The following is a 19,491-nucleotide window of genomic DNA, read 5'->3' as shown; positions in this document are numbered from 1 at the left end:
TCGAAAGCAAAGACGAAACAACTACAAGATGAACCCCTAACATTAATTAGAAAAGGAATTTACCTTATAATTAAAATGGCTAAATATATAAGGAAGAGATGACCTGCCCTGGACAACAGAAATGTGTGACAGGAAGTGCACTTGAATCTTTATTCTGTGGTAACCAATCAGATTCATTTGACAGTGTGACATGCTGTAATACCTCCTACAGTCAATGAAATACCTTCAAGCTCAAGAAAAGAGACACTGTCAAGATGATCGTGTTATTGGTTACACTGCTTTATCTCCATCAAGGATGTAAGTTTTCTCTTTATTTTATTTCTTATTCTGTATTCATGTTCATATTCATATTGTTTTCATGGTTTTCAATAATCATTGTGACTTAATATTGTAGATTTTCTCTGTTTTCTTTCAATTTAGATACACTTATCCCGATAACTTCAGTTCAACTTGGTGAAACTGTAACCTTCACATGTCATCTGCGTAAGAATTCACAGTTCAGCTGTAGAGAAGTCGACTGGTACAAGCAGAGTACCGGGGACACTCTAAAATTAATATGGACACTGAAGGAATCTGCACAACCTGAGTTTTCTGCTGAGTTTAATCAATCAAGATGGAAGGTTTATTACAATGAAAATTTCACCAACCTGACCATTTTGAGGGCAAACCAAGAGGACGAGGGAATCTACCACTGTGGAATCACCGAGTGGTTCAAGAATACTGAATGGAGCGGCTCATATTTGTTAGTCAAAGGTAATAATGCGATCTAATTACAAGTTTTCCCTAACTTTAACCAGTAAAGCAGAAGTGTTAAGGAAAAATAACATCATCAATAAACTTGCTGTGAAAACTGACAGAATAATTTACATTTCATAAAATCCAAGATACATTTTATCTATTTTTTTTAACTAATTTTAGTGATTTCATAAGATATTCCAAGTGAAATACGTTAATGCAAGGTACACGACTTTGTAACACCTAAAGTCACATTTGCTAACACTGTTTTATTTTATGCAGGACGCACTCAAAGGACATCAGACTATACTGTTGTTCAGTCACCGCTGATAACAGTCCAGGAACCAGGAAACTCGGTGACTTTTCAGTGCTCAGTCTTCTCTGACCCTGACAAAAAGACATGTCCCGGAGATCTCACTGTGCTCTGGTTCAGAGCTGGATCACATAAAAGTTATCCAAAATTAATCTACACTGACAGAAACAAAAGTAAAGAATGTGATAAAAGATCTGACCCCCAGAAGAGCTGCAATTATACTTTTTCTAAAATCGTCAGCTCGTCTGATGAAGGGACTTACTACTGTGCTGTGGCCACATGTTGGGAATTATTCTTTGGAAATGGAACTAAACTTCAAATAGGTAGGACTTTGAATAATATGACAGCTAGTTTTCTGTGTCTTTCAGAATCATTAATAATTTCTTTCCTTTTTTTCTAGAGCAAAAGGCAGGTTCTGAATTTACTGTGTTGGTTATAGCAATAATCTGCTTGTTTATTTCTGTGATTCTTAATATTGTTTGCATCTGTTGCCGAACTCAAAGAGCAGCATGTAAACAATTTAAAGGTAAGTGTTATTCACTGGCTCTTAAAAAATCATACTAAATCATTTTCATTAAATTGTATTTGGTACATATGTTATATACACTTTTACACTTGATACTAGCTGCTGAGTGCACACCCCGTTACATTTGAACACATCAAGGTCAAAAACATAATTTTAATTTTTTAAAAAGTAAAATTGTCAAGTCCACAATTGAAAGCATGAGGTAATGTGGATTTTTATTTTTTTTAAATCAACATTATGCCCAGAAAACAGCTCTTCACAAGCAAGACAAGATACCTTGAGCCAAACAATGAATGAACATGTAAGTGATAAGACTAAATCATATTTGTTAATTCAGGGAAACAATTTCCAGTAGCTTTATATAACAATATGAATTTTATTTTGTATAGACTGAAAGTGGACATGATCTAAACTATGCTGCACTGCATTTCTCTGGAAGTAAAACTGCAAGAGGAAGGAAGAAGAAGAATGAACTGGAAACTGAGGAAACAGTGTATTCTCATATCAAAAGCAGAGTGTGAAAGTGTGTCTATACAAAACTTGTCTTTTAATGCTGATTTGTTTAATTGGAAATAGAAAATACAAAGAACTTATTCCTGATTTTGCTGAAAACATGATGTTTTGCATATACTGTTATTTACATATTATTGTGTTTGCCTGTTCTTGTTTTCCTGTTTCTGTGTGATGTTATAAATGATTAAATTAACAACATGACTCACAATATCAATATTGTCTCAGAGTGTTAATCGTGACTAGCTTAAGTCAGTTCAGTCTGTCTGCATCCACCTGGTTTTGGAAAGGGCTAAAGAATCAAACAAGGTTGCAAGGGGCACTTGTCCAGATTGCTCTTTGACTTTTTTGAGGGAAAAGTTATCACGCATTCCTACATAGGAGACACTATGGTGGGGATTCTACAATTGGATGAGAGATGACCTGACCTGAAAATCCCAAAAGGTTGATTCTGTTTATCTGGACGTAGCGTTTTCAGTGGGAGAAGCATTTCATCACTCATCCATCATTAGCATATAGACTTAATAACAAACTTCTAACCCAATGCATAAAATAAAACTGAAAGACTCGTTTGTCACATAACCAAAATAAATTGTTAACTCCTTCACAGAATTCTACAAAAAATGTATATAGAAATACAGACTGGATGATAAGATCAAGAAACTCAAGATTGTAAAATGCTCAGAGAAACTGCAAAACCCCCAACAGCTACATCCAAGAGTCACCAGGTCTCAGCATGATTAAAGTTAAAGTTCATGACAGCATAATCAGAAAAAGATTACACTGTGGCTTATACGATGGTACTGGCAGAATGGTTGCCAGAAGAAAGCCTCTACTCTCTCAAAAGAACATGACACCACAGCATAGCTTTACAGAACAGCATCAAACAAACCATAAGACTTCTGGAATAATTACTTTTGGACAGACAAGACCAAAGTGGAGATGTCTGACCAGAATGCACAGTGCCTTGTTTGGAGAAAAACAGACACACAGCGTATTAGCACAAACACCTCACACTAACTGTCAAGCACAGTGGTGAAAATATAATGGTTTGGGTTTGTCCAACAGCTTGAGCTTGGCCAAAACACGGGAGTCTGCAACAACGATCACCACTCAACAAATCTACAGTATAACAGCTGGATTTACCTGCTGCAAATAAACTTACCTGCAAAATACCTACCTGGCCTCTCTCTAATCAATTATGTTGTAACTATAGGAATCCAGCCTTCCTACTAACAGCCACTCCAAAGCTCTGGTTCAAGGACACAACAAGTGAGATTTCACACTGCTACCATAAATCTAGTAAAGATTTAGCAGCCCTTCCTTGCCCATTGCTGACATCCCTTCAATGCTTTAACATAAACTCTAGTCACAGTCCAGTAGAGATAATGTCCACGTACCAGTTGTCCACTGAAAGACTTTTGCCAAAATATAACCAGATTCTTTAAAGAATATGTTGACGTATTCTTAAGATTGTCCAATAAAATATAACCAAATAAATGTTTTAACATATCAGAATTAAATTTCCTTCCACTTGGCTATTAGTGCTATTTGACTTAAGTATCTGATTTGAATTACTCTAAAATTTCAACAGCACAAAATGCTGTGAATTTCAAAACATAATAAATAAATAAATATTTCACCGCAGTAAATTCTTACATATCAGACTTAGAAAAAAGTAAACTTTTAATGACTGACTTCATCTGAAGTGCATCAACTTCAGAAAAGGAGAAGGAAGAAACTTTTAAAATTACTGCGATTAGCAGCAGGGTATCGACAATGACAGTTAATAAATATGTGAAAAATGACTGAGCTCTGTACAGATTGTGAACTGTAAATAAAAATAGCATACAATGATTTGCAAATCTCAGAAACGCATATTGTGCGGAAAATAAATAGAGTAGGACACTATCATAGGGATTAGTCAACATCTGTAGTGATGCAGACACTGTCCTTGTCTGGTGTGTTGAGTTGAAGGAACAGCTGGGATTCACTTGTCTTGTGCCTTTACTATAATGACCATGAGGTGTAAGTAATGACTAAAAGAAAAAGACCTAGATTACAGGTGGAAGAAATGTGTTTCCTCTCAAGACTGTTAGTAACTAGGTTAAGAGCACAGTCATTCAGTAGGGGATCAGAGTAGAGCTACTGCTTCTGCTTTTGCAACATCAAAAGGTGGTGTGAGTATCTTAGTTGGATGCCTGTTTGACACCTTCTATATGGAGTGTTTCTAGCATGTCCTACCTCAGTGAGGACTCACAGACCCAGACAAAGGGTAGAAAAATGGATGAAAGTTTGGATGGAAGAATAGGTTTAAAGCAGCTCACAGGTTAGGAATAAGCAATGTGCACTGAGCATGCATTAAGTAAATTACACACACACACACACACACACACACACACACACATATACATATATATGTAGTAGGGGTGGGAATTTAATGCGTTAATTGTGATTAATTAATTTGAAAAAAATAACGCGTTAAAAAAAATTTACGCATTTAATTGCACTTTGCATTCCATTCAAAAGACTACCCGATGGAAGCCTTAAAAAATTGTGGTTTTGTGCAAACTGTGCAAAAAGGGGTTTGCATACCACTGAAGCACTTCAACCTTATGGTACCATCTAAATGCAAAACATGTTGCAGCGAGCACAGAAACTGTGGGAGCTGTTAGCGCTAGCAGTTTGAGTACCAACAAAAGGTGTCGGCAGCCCAAACTTGATGAAATGACGCAAATGGATTGCTCTGGACTGTAGACCACTATCAGTGGTAGAAGATAGGGGGTTAGAAAATGTGCTACAGATTCAGTTGAGCATACCATACCATTTTGACAATGTACTTAAAGTACTTAAAATAACACTTTATTTTTAAGTCTGCCCAATTTTGGCCAGGGATATTATTTTTCTCTGTTTTGCATTGAAATGCAGTTTAAATGCTTTTTTCCCCATAAATTAAAAGAGCCTGAGTTTACAATATTCATCTCCATGTCTATTATTTATTCTGTCACCCACTAAAACCCTCAAAAAACATTTGAGCATTGGGGCAAATTTTCTTATGGGAATAAATGCAATTAATCGAGATTAATTAATTACAAAACCTTTTATTAATCTGAATATTTTTTTAATCAAGTCCCACCCCAGAATATATATATATATATTAAATCTTCATTAATTAATGACACATTTCTATACAATTTCTGCTTTTTGTTCGTTTTTGGCATTTTTTTAAATATCTTTATTTGTGTTTATGACATGTCTTCTGTACTGGAATGGGGGCATGGATTAAGCATGCAATATGCAGAACAAAATTCAACTGAGGGTCAAGTACCCACTATGGGAGTTTATACAGATCCCGATTAAAAAAATTGTCTTGAAAAAGATGTGACTATTGTCATAATACCTGTTATCTCTCATTAGGATTTGGGGTTTTGTGGAGCCATCCATCCATCCATCCATCCATTCACTTCCGCTTATCCTTTTCAGGGTCGCGGGGGCGCTGGAGCCTATCCCAGCTGTCATAGGGTGAGAGGCGGGGTACCCCAGAGCCTTTTCGAAAACGATGACACATTTTAGTCATGTGATGCAGTCATGTGACCAATTAAACTAAGATAGCGGAAGGCATTATACGGTAGTTGTTTTGGTTGCTCTCAATTTTGGCAGACAGAAATGATGCACGTCGAATCGTCTTGCATTTCACACATGTGCAGTACTGGAAGCGTTTACGGCTGTTTCAGTGTGGATGCACAACTCTGTGAAAATGACTGAAAGTGATAGTGTAGACACGGAGCGTTTTCAGACACAAACGCCGTTTTCAAATTTATCCGAGCTAGTGTGGACATAGCCTAGTAGACTCTCCTAATCCCAGGACAGCCCTGGGTTTAAATACCAGTCAACAAAACAAAAGGCATTACACAGCTGTTGTTTATAGCTTTGAACTTCCCCCAAAGAAAGAGTTAACAATCCCTTATCACCTCTTACAGTAGTTGATCCCCTATTGATCCCTATTTTCCAAGATACAATCACCTGCCCCCCCCCCACACACACACACACACACACACACACACACACAAAGACACACATGATCTGTCTAACGGCGTGAATAAGGTGTGAAAACAGGCATGCAAAAACCAGGTGACATAAAAGCACTACTACTAACACAGTACATCAATACATAAATGAAAGAAATTCCAATATGAGGCTAAATCACTCTTACTCCAAATCACTAAATCACAATTACTCTTTGAGTCCTTAAGGTTTAATAACAAGCATAACTATAACCTGTAGGGAACAGTGTTCGAGTTAACAAAATAGGCAGTTACAATACAAGATGAAAGCAGATGAAAGCTTTTGCAAAGCCCAGGAGGAGGCAAATGTGACAGGAAGTGTACATTGCAATCTATTCTGTACTGACCAATCAGCAGCATTTTACTGACTTACCGAATACAGTGATTTCACCTCCTTCATTCTGTGAAATACCAGCCAAGTCCTCAACAAGGAGCAGTGTCACGATGGTCATGTTATGGATTATATTGCTTTTTCTTCATCAAGGATGTAAGTGTGCATTTATCTTTACTAAAGATGTTCTAGATTGAGAATTTAATGTCAAATAGATGTGTGGCAAAAATCCTAACTTTTCTGTATTCTAATTCAGATACTCTAGTTCCAGTGAAAACTGTTCAGCTTGGTGAACCAGTGAACATAACATGTGCTTTGCCCGATGTGGTCAGCATTAGAGGAGTCCACTGGTACAAGCAGAGTGTCGGAGATACTCTCAAATTAATAGTGACACTGTTTGAAACTGCAACACCTCAGTATGGTCAAGAAATATTTAAATCAAGATTTCAAACACATTATGATAAGAAATTTAGCAACCTGACCATTTTGAAAGCAGTCCAAGACGATGAGGGAATCTATCACTGTGGAATGATAGAATGGATTAATCCTGAATGGACTGGAACATATTTGTTAGTAAAAGGTAAGTTAGTAATACACTGCCATACTTTTATACACTTTAAAGTGTTTTAGGGCATGTTATGAAGAATGTATTTGTGTCTTGTATTCCACAGGAAATAATCAGCCAGCATCAAAGTATACTGTTGTTCAATGGCCAACAGTGTTAAATCCACTGCGTTCAGGAAATTCAATGACTCTCCAGTGTTCAGTCTATTCGGACTCTGACAAGATGTGTCCCAGAGATTATAATGTGTTCTGGTTCAGAGCTGGATCAGATCAATTACACCCAAGCATCATCTACACTGATGGAAACAGACACAGTGAAAGTGAGATAATATCAGACTCACAGGAGAGGTGTCTTTATCGCTTCTCTAAGAATGTCAGCTCATCTGATGCTGGGACTTACTACTGTGCTGTGGCCACATGTGGGGAGATATTATTTGGAAATGGAACTAAACTGGACATTGAAGGTATTTGATGTTAAGTACTTCAATCTATACTATATATTCACAAAAAATATTTTTTGGGAATTGTTTTTTGTTTGTTTTTTGTAGCGCAATCAACACAATCAGCTTTTATTCAAATGGCAATATTAATAGTTTGCTTGGCCATTTCTCTCTGGAAATGTTGATTAATCTGCAACAGATGACTAGTTAATACTTGAATAATATGACAGCTAGGTTTCAGTGTTTTTTAGAATCATCAATAATTTCCTGTCTTGTTTTTTTTTTTTTTCTAGAGCAAAAATCAGGTTCTGAATTTACTGTGCTGGTTATGGCAATAATCTTCTTGGTTATTTCTGTGACTCTCATTATTGTTTGTTGTCAAACTCCAAGAGGAATATGTGAACAATGCAAAGGTAAGTGTTGTTCATGGTAAGAAAAGTCACTCAAACATCATTCTAGTAATGTGCGATACCACTGATTTCCTTTCCAATCTGACACCAAGTAAAATTCTGATATTGATGATATTGATCTGATGCCTATAAAAGAGCTGCAAAACACTTAAAATATACATGTTATTATGTATCTGTCTTATGTATGATTATCTATTTGGGTTGTGTATTTTTAAGCAGTATTTTTAATTTTTAAAGCCTACAATGACTGTTTAATAATGATACCCCACTTTAAATCTTCTACAATTTTACCTGACTAAATCTAGGCCAGCTGAATCTGTTTGAGGTGATCTTAGGGACACAAATATTACTTTAAGCTGAACTTATATAGCTATTTATTGTAGCATGTATTTATTTCATTACTTATTTCATAACCATATTCATTGATGTACATTAGAAAAAATGGGATGGAATTCTCATTGTTTAAACATTCACACAAAAATTCCCACACTTTCCAAAATTTAGCAAGAATGCTACGCGTCACCAACAGCTCCAGATTTTATTCCTCTGTAATCAGATACTTCCCATAATCATATTCTGTTTTATTACCTTTGTGTCTGAAGGTTTATGGTCTTGCAACGTGGCCCAAACCACATCTTGGCCGCATCATTCTAACAAATATTATTCAATAAAACTGGACTCACATTTGTGTTGTGATTTTGTCTATCAACACAGATGCAGTTGCTTTGCAAACAAATCTGACAGCAAAAGGAGATCAGGAAACTCTGCAGGTAATGCTGAAAAATATCAGGGCCAAGTTTTCAGTACGTTTTAATGCATGCCTTTGTAAATAAGTCTCACCATCTTTTTTCATCAGACAGATGAAGACTCATTGGTTTATTCTGTAGCAATTTTCTCTTGTGGAAAAATTAGATACAGGAACAAAGACTAGATACAGGACTACAGAACCTGCAGAAATTGAGAAATGATTTGAAGGCTCTTGAGCTGGATTGATATCTAGACACATATAACTCTTGCCTTTTTAAATTGGTTAGAAATGTACTTGTTCTTCTAGCTAACCTCTTCTCAATAATTTTGTTGAGAGAAATGAAAAATTACGATGATAATTTTCCCTGTTAAGTTTTCCCAATAGATGTAAATGCTATGAATGCCATCTATGAATGATTTTTTTTTTTTTTATTGTGGAGCTTTTCTTTTCCTATCTTTTGACATGTTTCTAGATATTCTTGTATCTGGATTTATTTCTCCATGTCCCAGATCAGTTTCTTAATCTGACTGTAATGTATAAAAAAGAAAAGTTAGAAACAGTGGATGTATTACATGAAATGAAAAAATCTATTTTCTACAATTTCTTTACGTATTCAGTGTGGCTATTTTTTAATATGTTTATGCATTTTTTTATTTTGTGTTCATTTTATTCAATTATGACCTTCATGTTTTGAAAATATCTCAGTCAGTAAATGTTGATTTGAAATGAATAAAAAGTTACTGACTTTTGTCTTGTTTATTTAATGGACTCAGTTGTACAATAGTTAAATAACACAAATAAACTAGAAGGACATCAAATTGCATTCTTCATGTCAGAAGTAGGCCTTACATTTTTTGGCTTCTGTCATTAATTATGGGCGCATCAAGAATGAATTTAAAAATCACAGTAAAATAACTTTATTGGGTGACTGTGACACTTGTTCAGCTTCAGATTTATCTCACTCCTTTAAAAAAAATCAGTAGGACTGAAGTTAAAGCCGTACTGTGCAACATATTGGAGCATATGGGCAGTACGGTGGTGCACTGTTAACCTTTGGATGAAGGTTCCTGTTTCAAATCAATCATATGGTTTACTGACATATGACAGCAAGGTATGTACATTAACAGGTTACCTTGGCAACCAAAGTCTGGAATGCCTGTCAACAACTTATACTTGATGACAAGCAATGCACAGTAAAGCGATGTGCAACAAGCAAATTCTTCTGTGCAGATACACTTTTACCTTTTTGTAAGCAAGCATATGTTAAGGTGGGTGCTTAACATATTTTGTGGGAGTCTGTTGGAGCGAGCTTGACAAAAAGGGACTTTAAAAAAATTACAAGAAAGTTGCATTTTGTGAAACTTAAAATTTTGTTTAAAGTGCTCTTGCGTAGTGTTGGGCAAATCGATCCAAATATCCACTGTATCGATACCAAGACGGCATCGGTATCAGTTCGACACTAGCCTGGTGAGATCCATTCTTTACTTTAAGTTTGCCTCCAGTGGCAGCCCCGGTGCTGGTCCAATCTGCATGCCTTCCGGCCGGCATGCAGGACCTCGCAGCATGCCAGCCTCTGTTGGAAGAGAGGCTGGACCAGACAGCACGCCGCCCTCGGGCGTGGCAGGAACCCCACGCACCTCGACCTCCGTCTCCAGCTTGGCAGGTTCCACTGGCGCGCCAGCCTCTGGCTCAACCCGAGCCTGTCCTTCCTGTGCACTGTCCAACCGCTAGGGCGGAGCGGGCCCCCTTGCTCCTTATTACAGTTGATAGTCTTTTTCCTTAAGCTGTTGTCAATTTGTTAACTTTTCAAGCTAATATGCATTTTGTTTTTTGTGCAAAAATACTCCAATTTGGAGTCTCAATTGAAGTCATATTTCAGGTCTTGATTTAGTACTTCCAAACTTCTGTAAACTTGGCCATCAGAACATCCTATCTAAATAAATCCAAGCATGAAGCACGTTTTGATAGTGTGATTTGGCCATCGGAACATCCTACCCATAGATATGTACAATGGAGGCATAAACCACGTAAGGTAGTATATTTTGATAAGGTAGCACAGATTGATAGACATGACTATAAATTTACGCTATGGTAGGATGTTTTGACAAAGTAGGACGTTTTGTCAGAACACCGGATCAGAGCCGCCAGATTCTTCATCCTCTGCAGGTCATGGTCAGTCTGGTCCTGCAGCTCTTCCTGCGGCGGCGCAAAACCGATGCCTGCTCCTGCTGTGTGGCCGCCAGCTCAGCCACCATTTGCGCCAGCTCCTCCTTCTGCTGGCCCAGTCCTGGGTCCGCAGCATCCTCCTTCCTGGGTTTCGGCACCACTGTAAACCACCACGGCAGACCCGATGGCATTTTCATGCTTCGCAGCATCATTTATTCTTACATCACACAGTTGCTGTAACAGTACATTCAACGGCTGCAGCTATCCCACTGCCAGCCGTACACATCACCACCACCACCAACAACAACACAAGCAGAGCACAGGTTTAAAGCCGGCGAGGCGTGATTGTAGATGCCTTGCAGGTGAGTCCATCTCACCTACAGCAGCATTGCAGACCACACCCCGCCACAATAATAAAGCATATTCTATTTAATTATAAACTTTGTCCTAATTGTGTCCTGGGTTTTAACTGTTTAATAATAAAAAAGGAAACATCACAAAAAACACTTAAGGTCATGAAATTGAAAATGAAATTAATTGAGATTTTGCAATTCAACTACGTATCAACCTGATTTATTGAAAAGTATCGCTATCGGTGTCAGCGATACTGGCCCGTATTTACTTTGTATCGGATCGATACCAAAATATGCTCAGTCACTTAGTACTGACTCCACTCAGGGTTTGGACCACTGGCACATGACTTAACAAAGAACCAAATTTGAATTGTATTTTTAAACATTTTTAAATGTTTTGTTACAAACAACCCGTCACAGTTTGACAGGAAACAAGGCGTTTCCCAAAAACTTTGTTGCATGGTGTATTGGAAATTCGAGGAAATTGGAGTAGCACAGGATAGTTTAAAAAGTGGTTGGCTTAGAAACACACCAGATATGTACTTTCAAGGTATAAGCTCAATTTTTGTCTTATATATTGTATTTTCATCAATTTTTGCAGTCAGTCAGTCTGCTATTTCCCATCTTGGTACTAAAATATAAAAAAATGAGTAGTGGCACAACATTTTGCACAGTGCAGTATTTTATTGTTGTGTTCTACAGTGCTAAAGACTGGAAGCATGGAATGTAGAGTGAAACATAATGTGAAGCTAGCTGAAATAACTGGGTCACAATGGCATCTAAACACAATGATCAGAAGAGAAGTAGAAAATTAATTTTGGACACTGTATACAATTTTTTTGTTAACAGTGTATTTTGAGCCACTGCATAGTGACTTTGTTTATATATATTTGTAATAGACAATAATTATTCCAATTTCTGACAACAGGAAATGTTTCTAAAGGGGTAAACTATGGTGAAAGTTTTGGCTGCTTAAAGCAACATTAAAGTCCCAGTAGTGGAACTGATCACAGCCACAGAACAAGCAATTCAAAACAACAACATTGCAGACATACAAACAGAGCAGCTGCGGACAAGTTAGCCTATCTCAGTAATGCAAAGCCCCCAGATCCAACATCAGTATGGAGGAGAGGAAGGCACTAACATCACTTAGTAATGACAACAACATTATCATCCTTTTGGCAGACAAGGGTAGATACACAGCTTTGCTAAACCAGAAAGACTGTCATGAGAAAATTACGGAGCCCCGCAAGGGACATGGGAGAAAAAAAAATTAAGATGAACTTTTGCGAGATCTCGCTAAAGTTTTAGCCGCATTCGGAGGCCGCCAGCTTGAAGCCGACCGGGAGGTCGAGGCACGATGTGCCGGGAGAGCGGTGTTCCCCCTGGCTGTAGTAGGTCTCAACCTCCCATTAGCTTCGAGATGGTGGGTGTCAGACGTCTCCGAAAACGTCGGAGTACTTTTGCAAATATGTGATGTCTTGTAAACCGAGCAGATATTTGACGTTTACATAGCTACATTCACACCTCAAAATATCTTAAAAATTTATTTTGTGACCCAGAAAGAGTAATATTACAACTAAATAGCTGCCGCCATTGTTGGAATTCAACTTTTGCGAGATTTCGCAAAGATCCCTTTGCGAGATCTCGCAAAAGTTTTGCGAGATGCCGAGTTACCTTTGCGAGATCTCGCAAAAGTTTTGCGAGATGCCGAGTTACCTTTGCGAGATCTCGCAAAAGTTCATCTTAATTCTTTTTTCTCCCATGTCCCTTGCGGGGCTCTGTAGAAAATCTTGTTACTGCTCAGGTACAAAAGTACTTATGAGCCCCTGTCTGAAGCAGTTAGAGCAAGACAATGTTACTGAATGGACCTCATCCCATAGGCTATACTCAGGAGAAGCTACACCTACTCTGTATGGTTTACCGAAGATCCAAGTTTCTGACTTCGATCCTCAACCCGTTTGTAGGCAGCTCTAAACACCACATCCAGAACACCTTGAATTTTGTTGAGAAGATGAGCGCTGACATTATGAAGGGAGATGAAACAATGGACTTGTATGATGTCACATCTCTCTTCACTTGTCTTCCACTCATTGAAGCAGTGGAGGTAGTAAGAGATAACAGGATGACCCAAACCTCAACAACAGGACCACTCTCAGCACCAAGTGTGTTTGATCTGTGTCTTCATTCCATAAATTTCATATACAAGGATGAATACTACAGGTGGAAACATGGGTAGGCCATGGGTTCCTCTGTTTCACCCAGTGTGGAAAACTTGTACATGGAAGAGGTGGAAAAGAGGGCTTTGTTATCCTACCCTGAACACCACCAAGTCATTGGTTCAGGTATGTGGATAACACCTGGGTGAAGCTTAAATCTCAGGAACTACCACAGTTCAGGGATCACATTAACTCAGTGGACAAACACATCAAGTTCACCAGGGAGGTTATGAAAAATGACAGGTTAGCCTTAGACTGTGAGATTCCATCAGTAATGTGGGACATTTAAAAAGTGATGTATACCATAAACCAGGGGTCCCCAATCTCAGTCCACGAGGGCCGGTGTCCCTGCAGGTTTTAGAGCTCACCCTGGGTCAACACACCTGAATCACATGATTAGCTCATTACCAGGCCTCTGGAGAACTTCAAGACATGTTGAGGAGGTAATTTATCCATTTAAATCAGCTGTGATGGATCAAGGACACATCTAAAACCTGCAGGGACACCGGCCCTCGTGGACTGAGATTGGGGACCCCTGCCATAAACCAATGAAAGCTCCAGGCAATCCAGGACACAAGAAGGATAACTGCTGCATAAGGGAAAACCCTTAGTGATCCCTTATGTGTCAAGAGTATTGGAACAGTTGAGAAGCATTTTCTCTAAACACCTCACCTCTGTGGCTTTTAAACCCCAAAACATACTGTACGCTGATCAATGGCCTACTTTGTCAAAACACGCTGATCAATTTTATTTGGTCAGTGGTTGTTGATCAATGGTCATGACAGTTTGCAGTTTTCACCAGTGGTGCTAGTTTCAGTTATTTCAGAAACGCTACGTCGAGATGAACAGAATAAACTTTTTTGGGATTATGATCTTTCCCTTGTTTGCAAATGCACAAAAGAAAACAAAAAAAAGAATTTGTTGTCTGGGAAGGGGTGAGAATTTACATTCTCTTCCATCTGAAGTTGCTGGAAGCTCACTAAATAGCTGTGCAGCAAAAATGTTCCACACATCACAAATGACCCCATAGGTGCGTTTTGCAACCTTCACTTATGGTCATTTAAGATTTAGACTTCAGCAAACTCTATTGGACATATGGATCCATTGATCAATGTAAAATAATGCATGTTATATGCTTTTTCACACTTTATACTGGCTGCTCAATGTACACACCATTACATTTATACATATGAAGGTCAAAAAGTTAATTTTAACCTAAAGAAAAGTAAAATTGTCAAGCAAAGAATTGTCAATGAACATGTAAGTGATAAGACTAAATCATTATTTTAATACAGGGAAAAGATTTCCAGTAGCTTTATATAACAGTATGATTTTTACTATTTTGCATAGACTGAAGGTAGAAGGTGGACATTAGCTGAACTATGCTGCACTGCATTTGTCAGGAAGTAAAACTACAGGAGGAAGGAGGAAATTAGAACGCACTGGAAACTAAAGAAACTGTGTATTCTCATGTTAAAAGCAGAGTGTGAAAGTGTGTCTTTTAACACTTATTTCTTTCATTGAAAATGGAAAAATATAAAGAACGTATTCCTAATTTTACTGAAAACTGTCAACTTATCTCAAAAGTTCTCAAAAGACACAGAATTAGCTCAACAAAATGTAATTTTTTTCTGGCTCATGTATCTCACTTTGTGAAGGGCAATCATTCAGACTGCTCTTTGACACCTTTGAAGGACAAAATATCACACACCCAGACAAATAACAGGTTCAACCTGTAAGTTTACTCTGTAATGTGAATGTTAATTATTTCTTGCAGTACATACCACAACTAGTAGTTACTAGACTACTAGTAACTAGCCACCTAGACATAGAAAATAACTGTACTTTTGCACTATTTAATGTTCCAGTCATAAGTGTCTTTCACAGCTTTCAGATAATCACAGATTTCACAGATTTCAAATGACCACATTTATCAATAAGCAGCTAAGGATTACATTGCCTTTTCTTCTCCAAGAATATAAATGGTCTTTAGTGTATTGCCTAAAAATGTACTCAGCAGGAAATATACTTGGGATATAATTTCAAATAGATGTGAAATAATAGCTAATAATGTTGCAGGAAACTATTTAAAACAGCTACAATTACAAATTACAATACAACACATGTCAACATTTACATAAAAGACTTAACCTCATGGAGGGTTACCTGGACGGTTGTGTTGTGTTGAAGAGACAGCTGAGATTCACCTTTCTAAATTTGTGCCTTTATTTATGACCATAACATCCTAGTAGTGAATAAAAAAAAAAAAACATCTCAAGACTTTTAAACTTAGTTTTAATGACTGTGTGAAGTGAATTATTCAATAGGGATCAGAGTAGAGGTACCATTTCTGCTTTTGCAACATTAGAAGGAGTCAACAAGGTTGTGCGTGGGTATCTGACGTGGACGCCTGTTTGAGTTGATGCTCAAACACCCAGTTGATGGGAGTTTATAAAGAGCCTTATACAGAGGGAAAATTTTTCTTGCCATAGATGTATAGATGTGATATCGTAACTATTGACATGATACCTGTTGTGAAACCGCCAAATCAAACCTAAAATCATGAAATTATTGTAAGTTTTCAAGCCTCTAACTTCACCATGGGGTTCATGTGTGTGTGTGTGTGGTTTGTTTTTTTTAAGTATTTAAATAACTACTAAGCTGTTTGCTATGTAATTTGCTCCCAAAAATGCCCATAAGCTTTGGTTTTTGAAAAGGCTAAATCATTTGCTTTAGTGAAGCAACATGAGTTCAGGCCTTCTCGTCGGCTCTTTGAAGGTACAAAATGCAATGATCAGTCAAAATGAACAATAAACTTACCAACTTTCCTTTGAAATGCAAAATGTGATGTTTGTCTGAGGTATGTCCTGCAATAAATACTACAAACAGCAGTTGGGACTGTGCTGGCTACTCTTTTAGGGCTTAAGTTTGATCAAGAATAGTTTTTAACAACAATATCTATAACCCTTAGGGAACCGTGTTCGAGTTAACAAAATGAGCAGTTACAATACAAGATGAAAGAAGATGAGAGCTTTTGCAAAGCCCAGGAGGAGGCAAATGTGACAGGAAGTCTACATTTGAATCTATTCTGTACTGACCAATCAGCAGCATTTTACTGTCTTACCGAATACAGCAATTTCACCTCCTTCATTCTGTGAAATACCAACAGCCCTCAACAAGGAGCAGTGTCACGATGGTCATGTTCTGGATTATATTGCTTTTACTTCATCAAGGATGTAAGTGTGCATTTAGCTTTATTAAAAATGTTCTAGATTGAGAATTTAATGTCAAATAGATGTGTAGAGAAAACAATAACTTTTCTATATTCTAATTCAGATACTCTAGTTCCAGTGAAAACTGTTCAGCTTGGTGAACCAGCGAACATAACATGTGCTTTGCCCAGTGGGGTCAGCATTAAAGGAGTCCACTGGTACAAGCAGAGTGTCGGAGATACTCTCAAATTAATAGTGTCACTGGTTAAAACTGCAACACCTGAGTATGGTCAAGAAATATTTAAATCAAGATTTCAAGCACATTATGATAAGAAATTTAGCAACCTGACCATTTTGAAAGCAGTCCAAGACGATGAGGGAATCTATCACTGTGGAATGATAGAATGGATTAATCCTGAATGGACTGGAACATATTTGTTAGTAAAAGGTAAGTTAGTAATACACTGCCATACTTTTATACACTTTAAAGTGTTTCAGGGCGTGTTATAAAGAATGTATTTGTGTTTTGTATTCCACAGGAAATAATCAGCCAGCATCAAATTATACTGTTGTTCAGTGGCCAACAGTGTTAAATCCACTGCGTTCAGGAAATTCAATGACTCTCCAGTGTTCAGTCTATTCGGACTCTGACAAGATGTGTCCCAGAGATTATAATGTGTTCTGGTTCAGAGCTGGATCAGATCAATTACACCCAAGCATCATCTACACTGATGGAAACAGACACAGTGAAAGTGAGATAATATCAGACTCACAGGAGAGGTGTCTTTATCGCTTCTCTAAGAATGTCAGCTCATCTGATGCTGGGACTTACTACTGTGCTGTGGCCACATGTGGGGAGATATTATTTGGAAATGGAACTAAACTGGACATTGAAGGTATTTAGTGTTAAGTACTTTGGTCTATACTATATATTCCAAGCTGATAACAGTTTTTGACAACTGATTTTTTGTTTGTTTTTTGTAGTGCAGCCAACACAGTCAGCATTTATTCGAATGGCAATATTAATAGTTTGCTTGGCCATTTCTCTCTTTGGGAATGTTGTCTTGATTTGCAACCGAAGAGTATGTAAACCCTTTCAAGGTAACTGTTATAAAAAGCTGAAATTATTTAAAAGGCTAAAATTATTTCAGTCACATTTTCAAGACCCAAAATTTATGGATTATACAATCATGACAGAAGTTATACTGTAAAACTATAAAGAGTACGGTAGAAGATTACTGTACATGTTTTCAATGACGATTGAGGTGTAGCGTTGTGATTTGTGTTCCTTTGTGTACTTCATTTATACAATCAAATTTATGCAAATAATTCATTTTTTGTTAGTGATCAGTGACAATAATTTGTGAGTTGAATGCCACATTCGGTGCACTTCACTACTGTATTTTTTCATTAGTATGTAATTTCTTTTGCTATATCAGATACTCGAAACAAGACCTCAAACCAAGCAGTACATGATCGTGTAAGTAATTAAAATTATTGCTATTCAGTTAATATTTGTAAAAAATGCCTTGATATCACTTGATATATGTCTTGATATATGTTTTACTTTTTAAATGTTACACAGACTAAAGCTGATGAAGAACTAAACTATGCTGCACTGCATTTCTCTGAAAGAAAAACAAGGGGAAAGAGGAAGACTGAGTTTGCTGAGGATAGTGTTTACTCCCAAGTTAAACGCTGATGCCAATGACAGTGTTTAGGACTTTGTGAAATTTAAATTGAACCTGACATCAGACCCTACATTTGTGACTCGTTCGTGTTGTTATTTTTTTTTCTTATGAAATATTCCTTGTGAGCAGTTAAATTGTTTCATCAGTGACAGTATATGGCCTTTAAAGACTGGAAATTTAGACTCATTTCTGCATTGCATATGTGATTTTTTACTGTAATAGCTAGTCATGCTTTCTGTGATTAAAATAATAATATGTTGATTGTGTGTGTTTGTGTTTAAGCTGGGCCACTACAGGCAAGGAATGAATTTCTATTTCAGTTCTGAGACTTGGAGTTTTTTTGCTTACATTTTATTTCAGCCTAACAGAAAGTAAATGTCCAGCACATATTGTGATACATGCTCAATCATCCAGGTAAAGAAATTCCAGGAAGTCGATTCTGTTCATCTAAATGTAACATTTTCAGTGAGAGAAACGTTTCAGGAAGACTGGGAGGAACACTGGGTTAAGTGGAAAGTCAAAGAGGCCATTAACATGACATAGGAATGAACAACTCTGAACGGAGGAGGGGGCCCCAGAGTACAGCTTTCACTGTCTTACAATGCTGTGATTGTAGCCATTCACCAACACTCTGTGAATGGTACTCAAGGCAATTGATCAATGATAATGACAACTTGCATATTAACGGTCTTGAAAGTGATCCCATACCTCATTGTTAATCATTGATGCTAGTTTCTGTCACTATGCAAAAGTACTGTTTATAGGGTTGGGGAATCCTGCAGGCAAGTCAACAAAGGAGAGGGAGAGAAAAAAAGAGCAGAAGAAGAAGGATAGAAGAAACACTGAGAATCTGCTTCAAAACCTTGTAACAGTCACAGTGGTATATATAGTGTCTCTTTAAGACAACCCAAGAAGAGGGTTAATGTTGTCATCGCTATGCACCACTGCCCTCTCGTGTGGACATGTGTTTGCACGCTAGTGCATGAGGAGGGACGGATTTTATGTTTTACCTCTCCAGACACCTTTTTTTTTGCAACGTTATGGGTTCTACGAACACTGTGCGCTCTGTTTGTTAAGCTGCAGTCGTTCATCCAGGCTTATATAGGTGATGAAGAGAACGTGTATTAAAGAACACACTGTGGAATTCCCAATGCCAGTGTGAGTGTGTATTCTTTTGACTATCATGCTAAGTGTTTTTGCCGCCTCCTC

At 37.5% G+C, this 19,491-nt stretch overlaps 2 protein-coding genes and 1 long non-coding RNA gene across 3 annotated transcripts; all 3 read left to right on the top strand.

Annotated features, from left to right (window-relative positions):
• Nucleotides 1-254: 254 nt before the first annotated feature.
• On the top strand, nucleotides 255-2,250 carry LOC109203586 (uncharacterized). The gene is made up of 6 exons (XM_019363195.2): nucleotides 255-297; nucleotides 421-753; nucleotides 1,018-1,371; nucleotides 1,449-1,574; nucleotides 1,820-1,875; nucleotides 1,964-2,250. The coding sequence occupies exons 1-6, from the start codon at nucleotides 255-257 to the stop codon at nucleotides 2,093-2,095; spliced, it is 1,044 nt and encodes a 347-aa protein (XP_019218740.1). The 3' UTR covers nucleotides 2,096-2,250.
• A 4,314-nt stretch (nucleotides 2,251-6,564) lies between these two features.
• LOC102082438 (uncharacterized) lies at nucleotides 6,565-9,274 on the top strand. Its single transcript, XR_002063363.2, has 6 exons — nucleotides 6,565-6,635; nucleotides 6,736-7,059; nucleotides 7,151-7,507; nucleotides 7,777-7,896; nucleotides 8,608-8,663; nucleotides 8,750-9,274. It is a non-coding gene; the product is annotated as an uncharacterized LOC102082438 (long non-coding RNA).
• A 7,282-nt stretch (nucleotides 9,275-16,556) lies between these two features.
• On the top strand, nucleotides 16,557-18,373 carry LOC109202997 (uncharacterized). Its single transcript, XM_025904455.1, has 6 exons — nucleotides 16,557-16,615; nucleotides 16,716-17,039; nucleotides 17,131-17,487; nucleotides 17,576-17,692; nucleotides 18,031-18,071; nucleotides 18,177-18,373. The coding sequence occupies exons 1-6, from the start codon at nucleotides 16,573-16,575 to the stop codon at nucleotides 18,291-18,293; spliced, it is 999 nt and encodes a 332-aa protein (XP_025760240.1). The 5' UTR covers nucleotides 16,557-16,572; the 3' UTR covers nucleotides 18,294-18,373.
• The last annotated feature ends 1,118 nt before the right edge of the window (nucleotides 18,374-19,491 follow it).

This window comes from Oreochromis niloticus, unplaced genomic scaffold (genome assembly GCF_001858045.2).
Source record: "Oreochromis niloticus isolate F11D_XX unplaced genomic scaffold, O_niloticus_UMD_NMBU tig00001690_pilon, whole genome shotgun sequence".
NCBI classification, from domain to species: Eukaryota; Metazoa; Chordata; class Actinopteri; order Cichliformes; family Cichlidae; genus Oreochromis; species Oreochromis niloticus.
The sequence above is the reverse complement of the archived record's forward strand: the minus strand, read 5'-3'. Positions and strand labels throughout refer to the sequence as shown.

Coding starts and splice junctions, on each gene's coding strand:
- LOC109202997 (XM_025904455.1), top strand. CDS start 16,573: ATGGTCATGTTCTGGATTATATTGCTTTTACTTCATCAAGGAT. Junction 16,616..16,715: donor GCTTTTACTTCATCAAGGAT/GTAAGTGTGCAT, acceptor ATTCTAATTCAG/ATACTCTAGTTCCAGTGAAA. Junction 17,693..18,030: donor AGTATGTAAACCCTTTCAAG/GTAACTGTTATA, acceptor TTGCTATATCAG/ATACTCGAAACAAGACCTCA.
- LOC109203586 (XM_019363195.2), top strand. CDS start 255: ATGATCGTGTTATTGGTTACACTGCTTTATCTCCATCAAGGAT. Junction 298..420: donor GCTTTATCTCCATCAAGGAT/GTAAGTTTTCTC, acceptor CTTTCAATTTAG/ATACACTTATCCCGATAACT. Junction 1,372..1,448: donor TGGAACTAAACTTCAAATAG/GTAGGACTTTGA, acceptor CTTTTTTTCTAG/AGCAAAAGGCAGGTTCTGAA.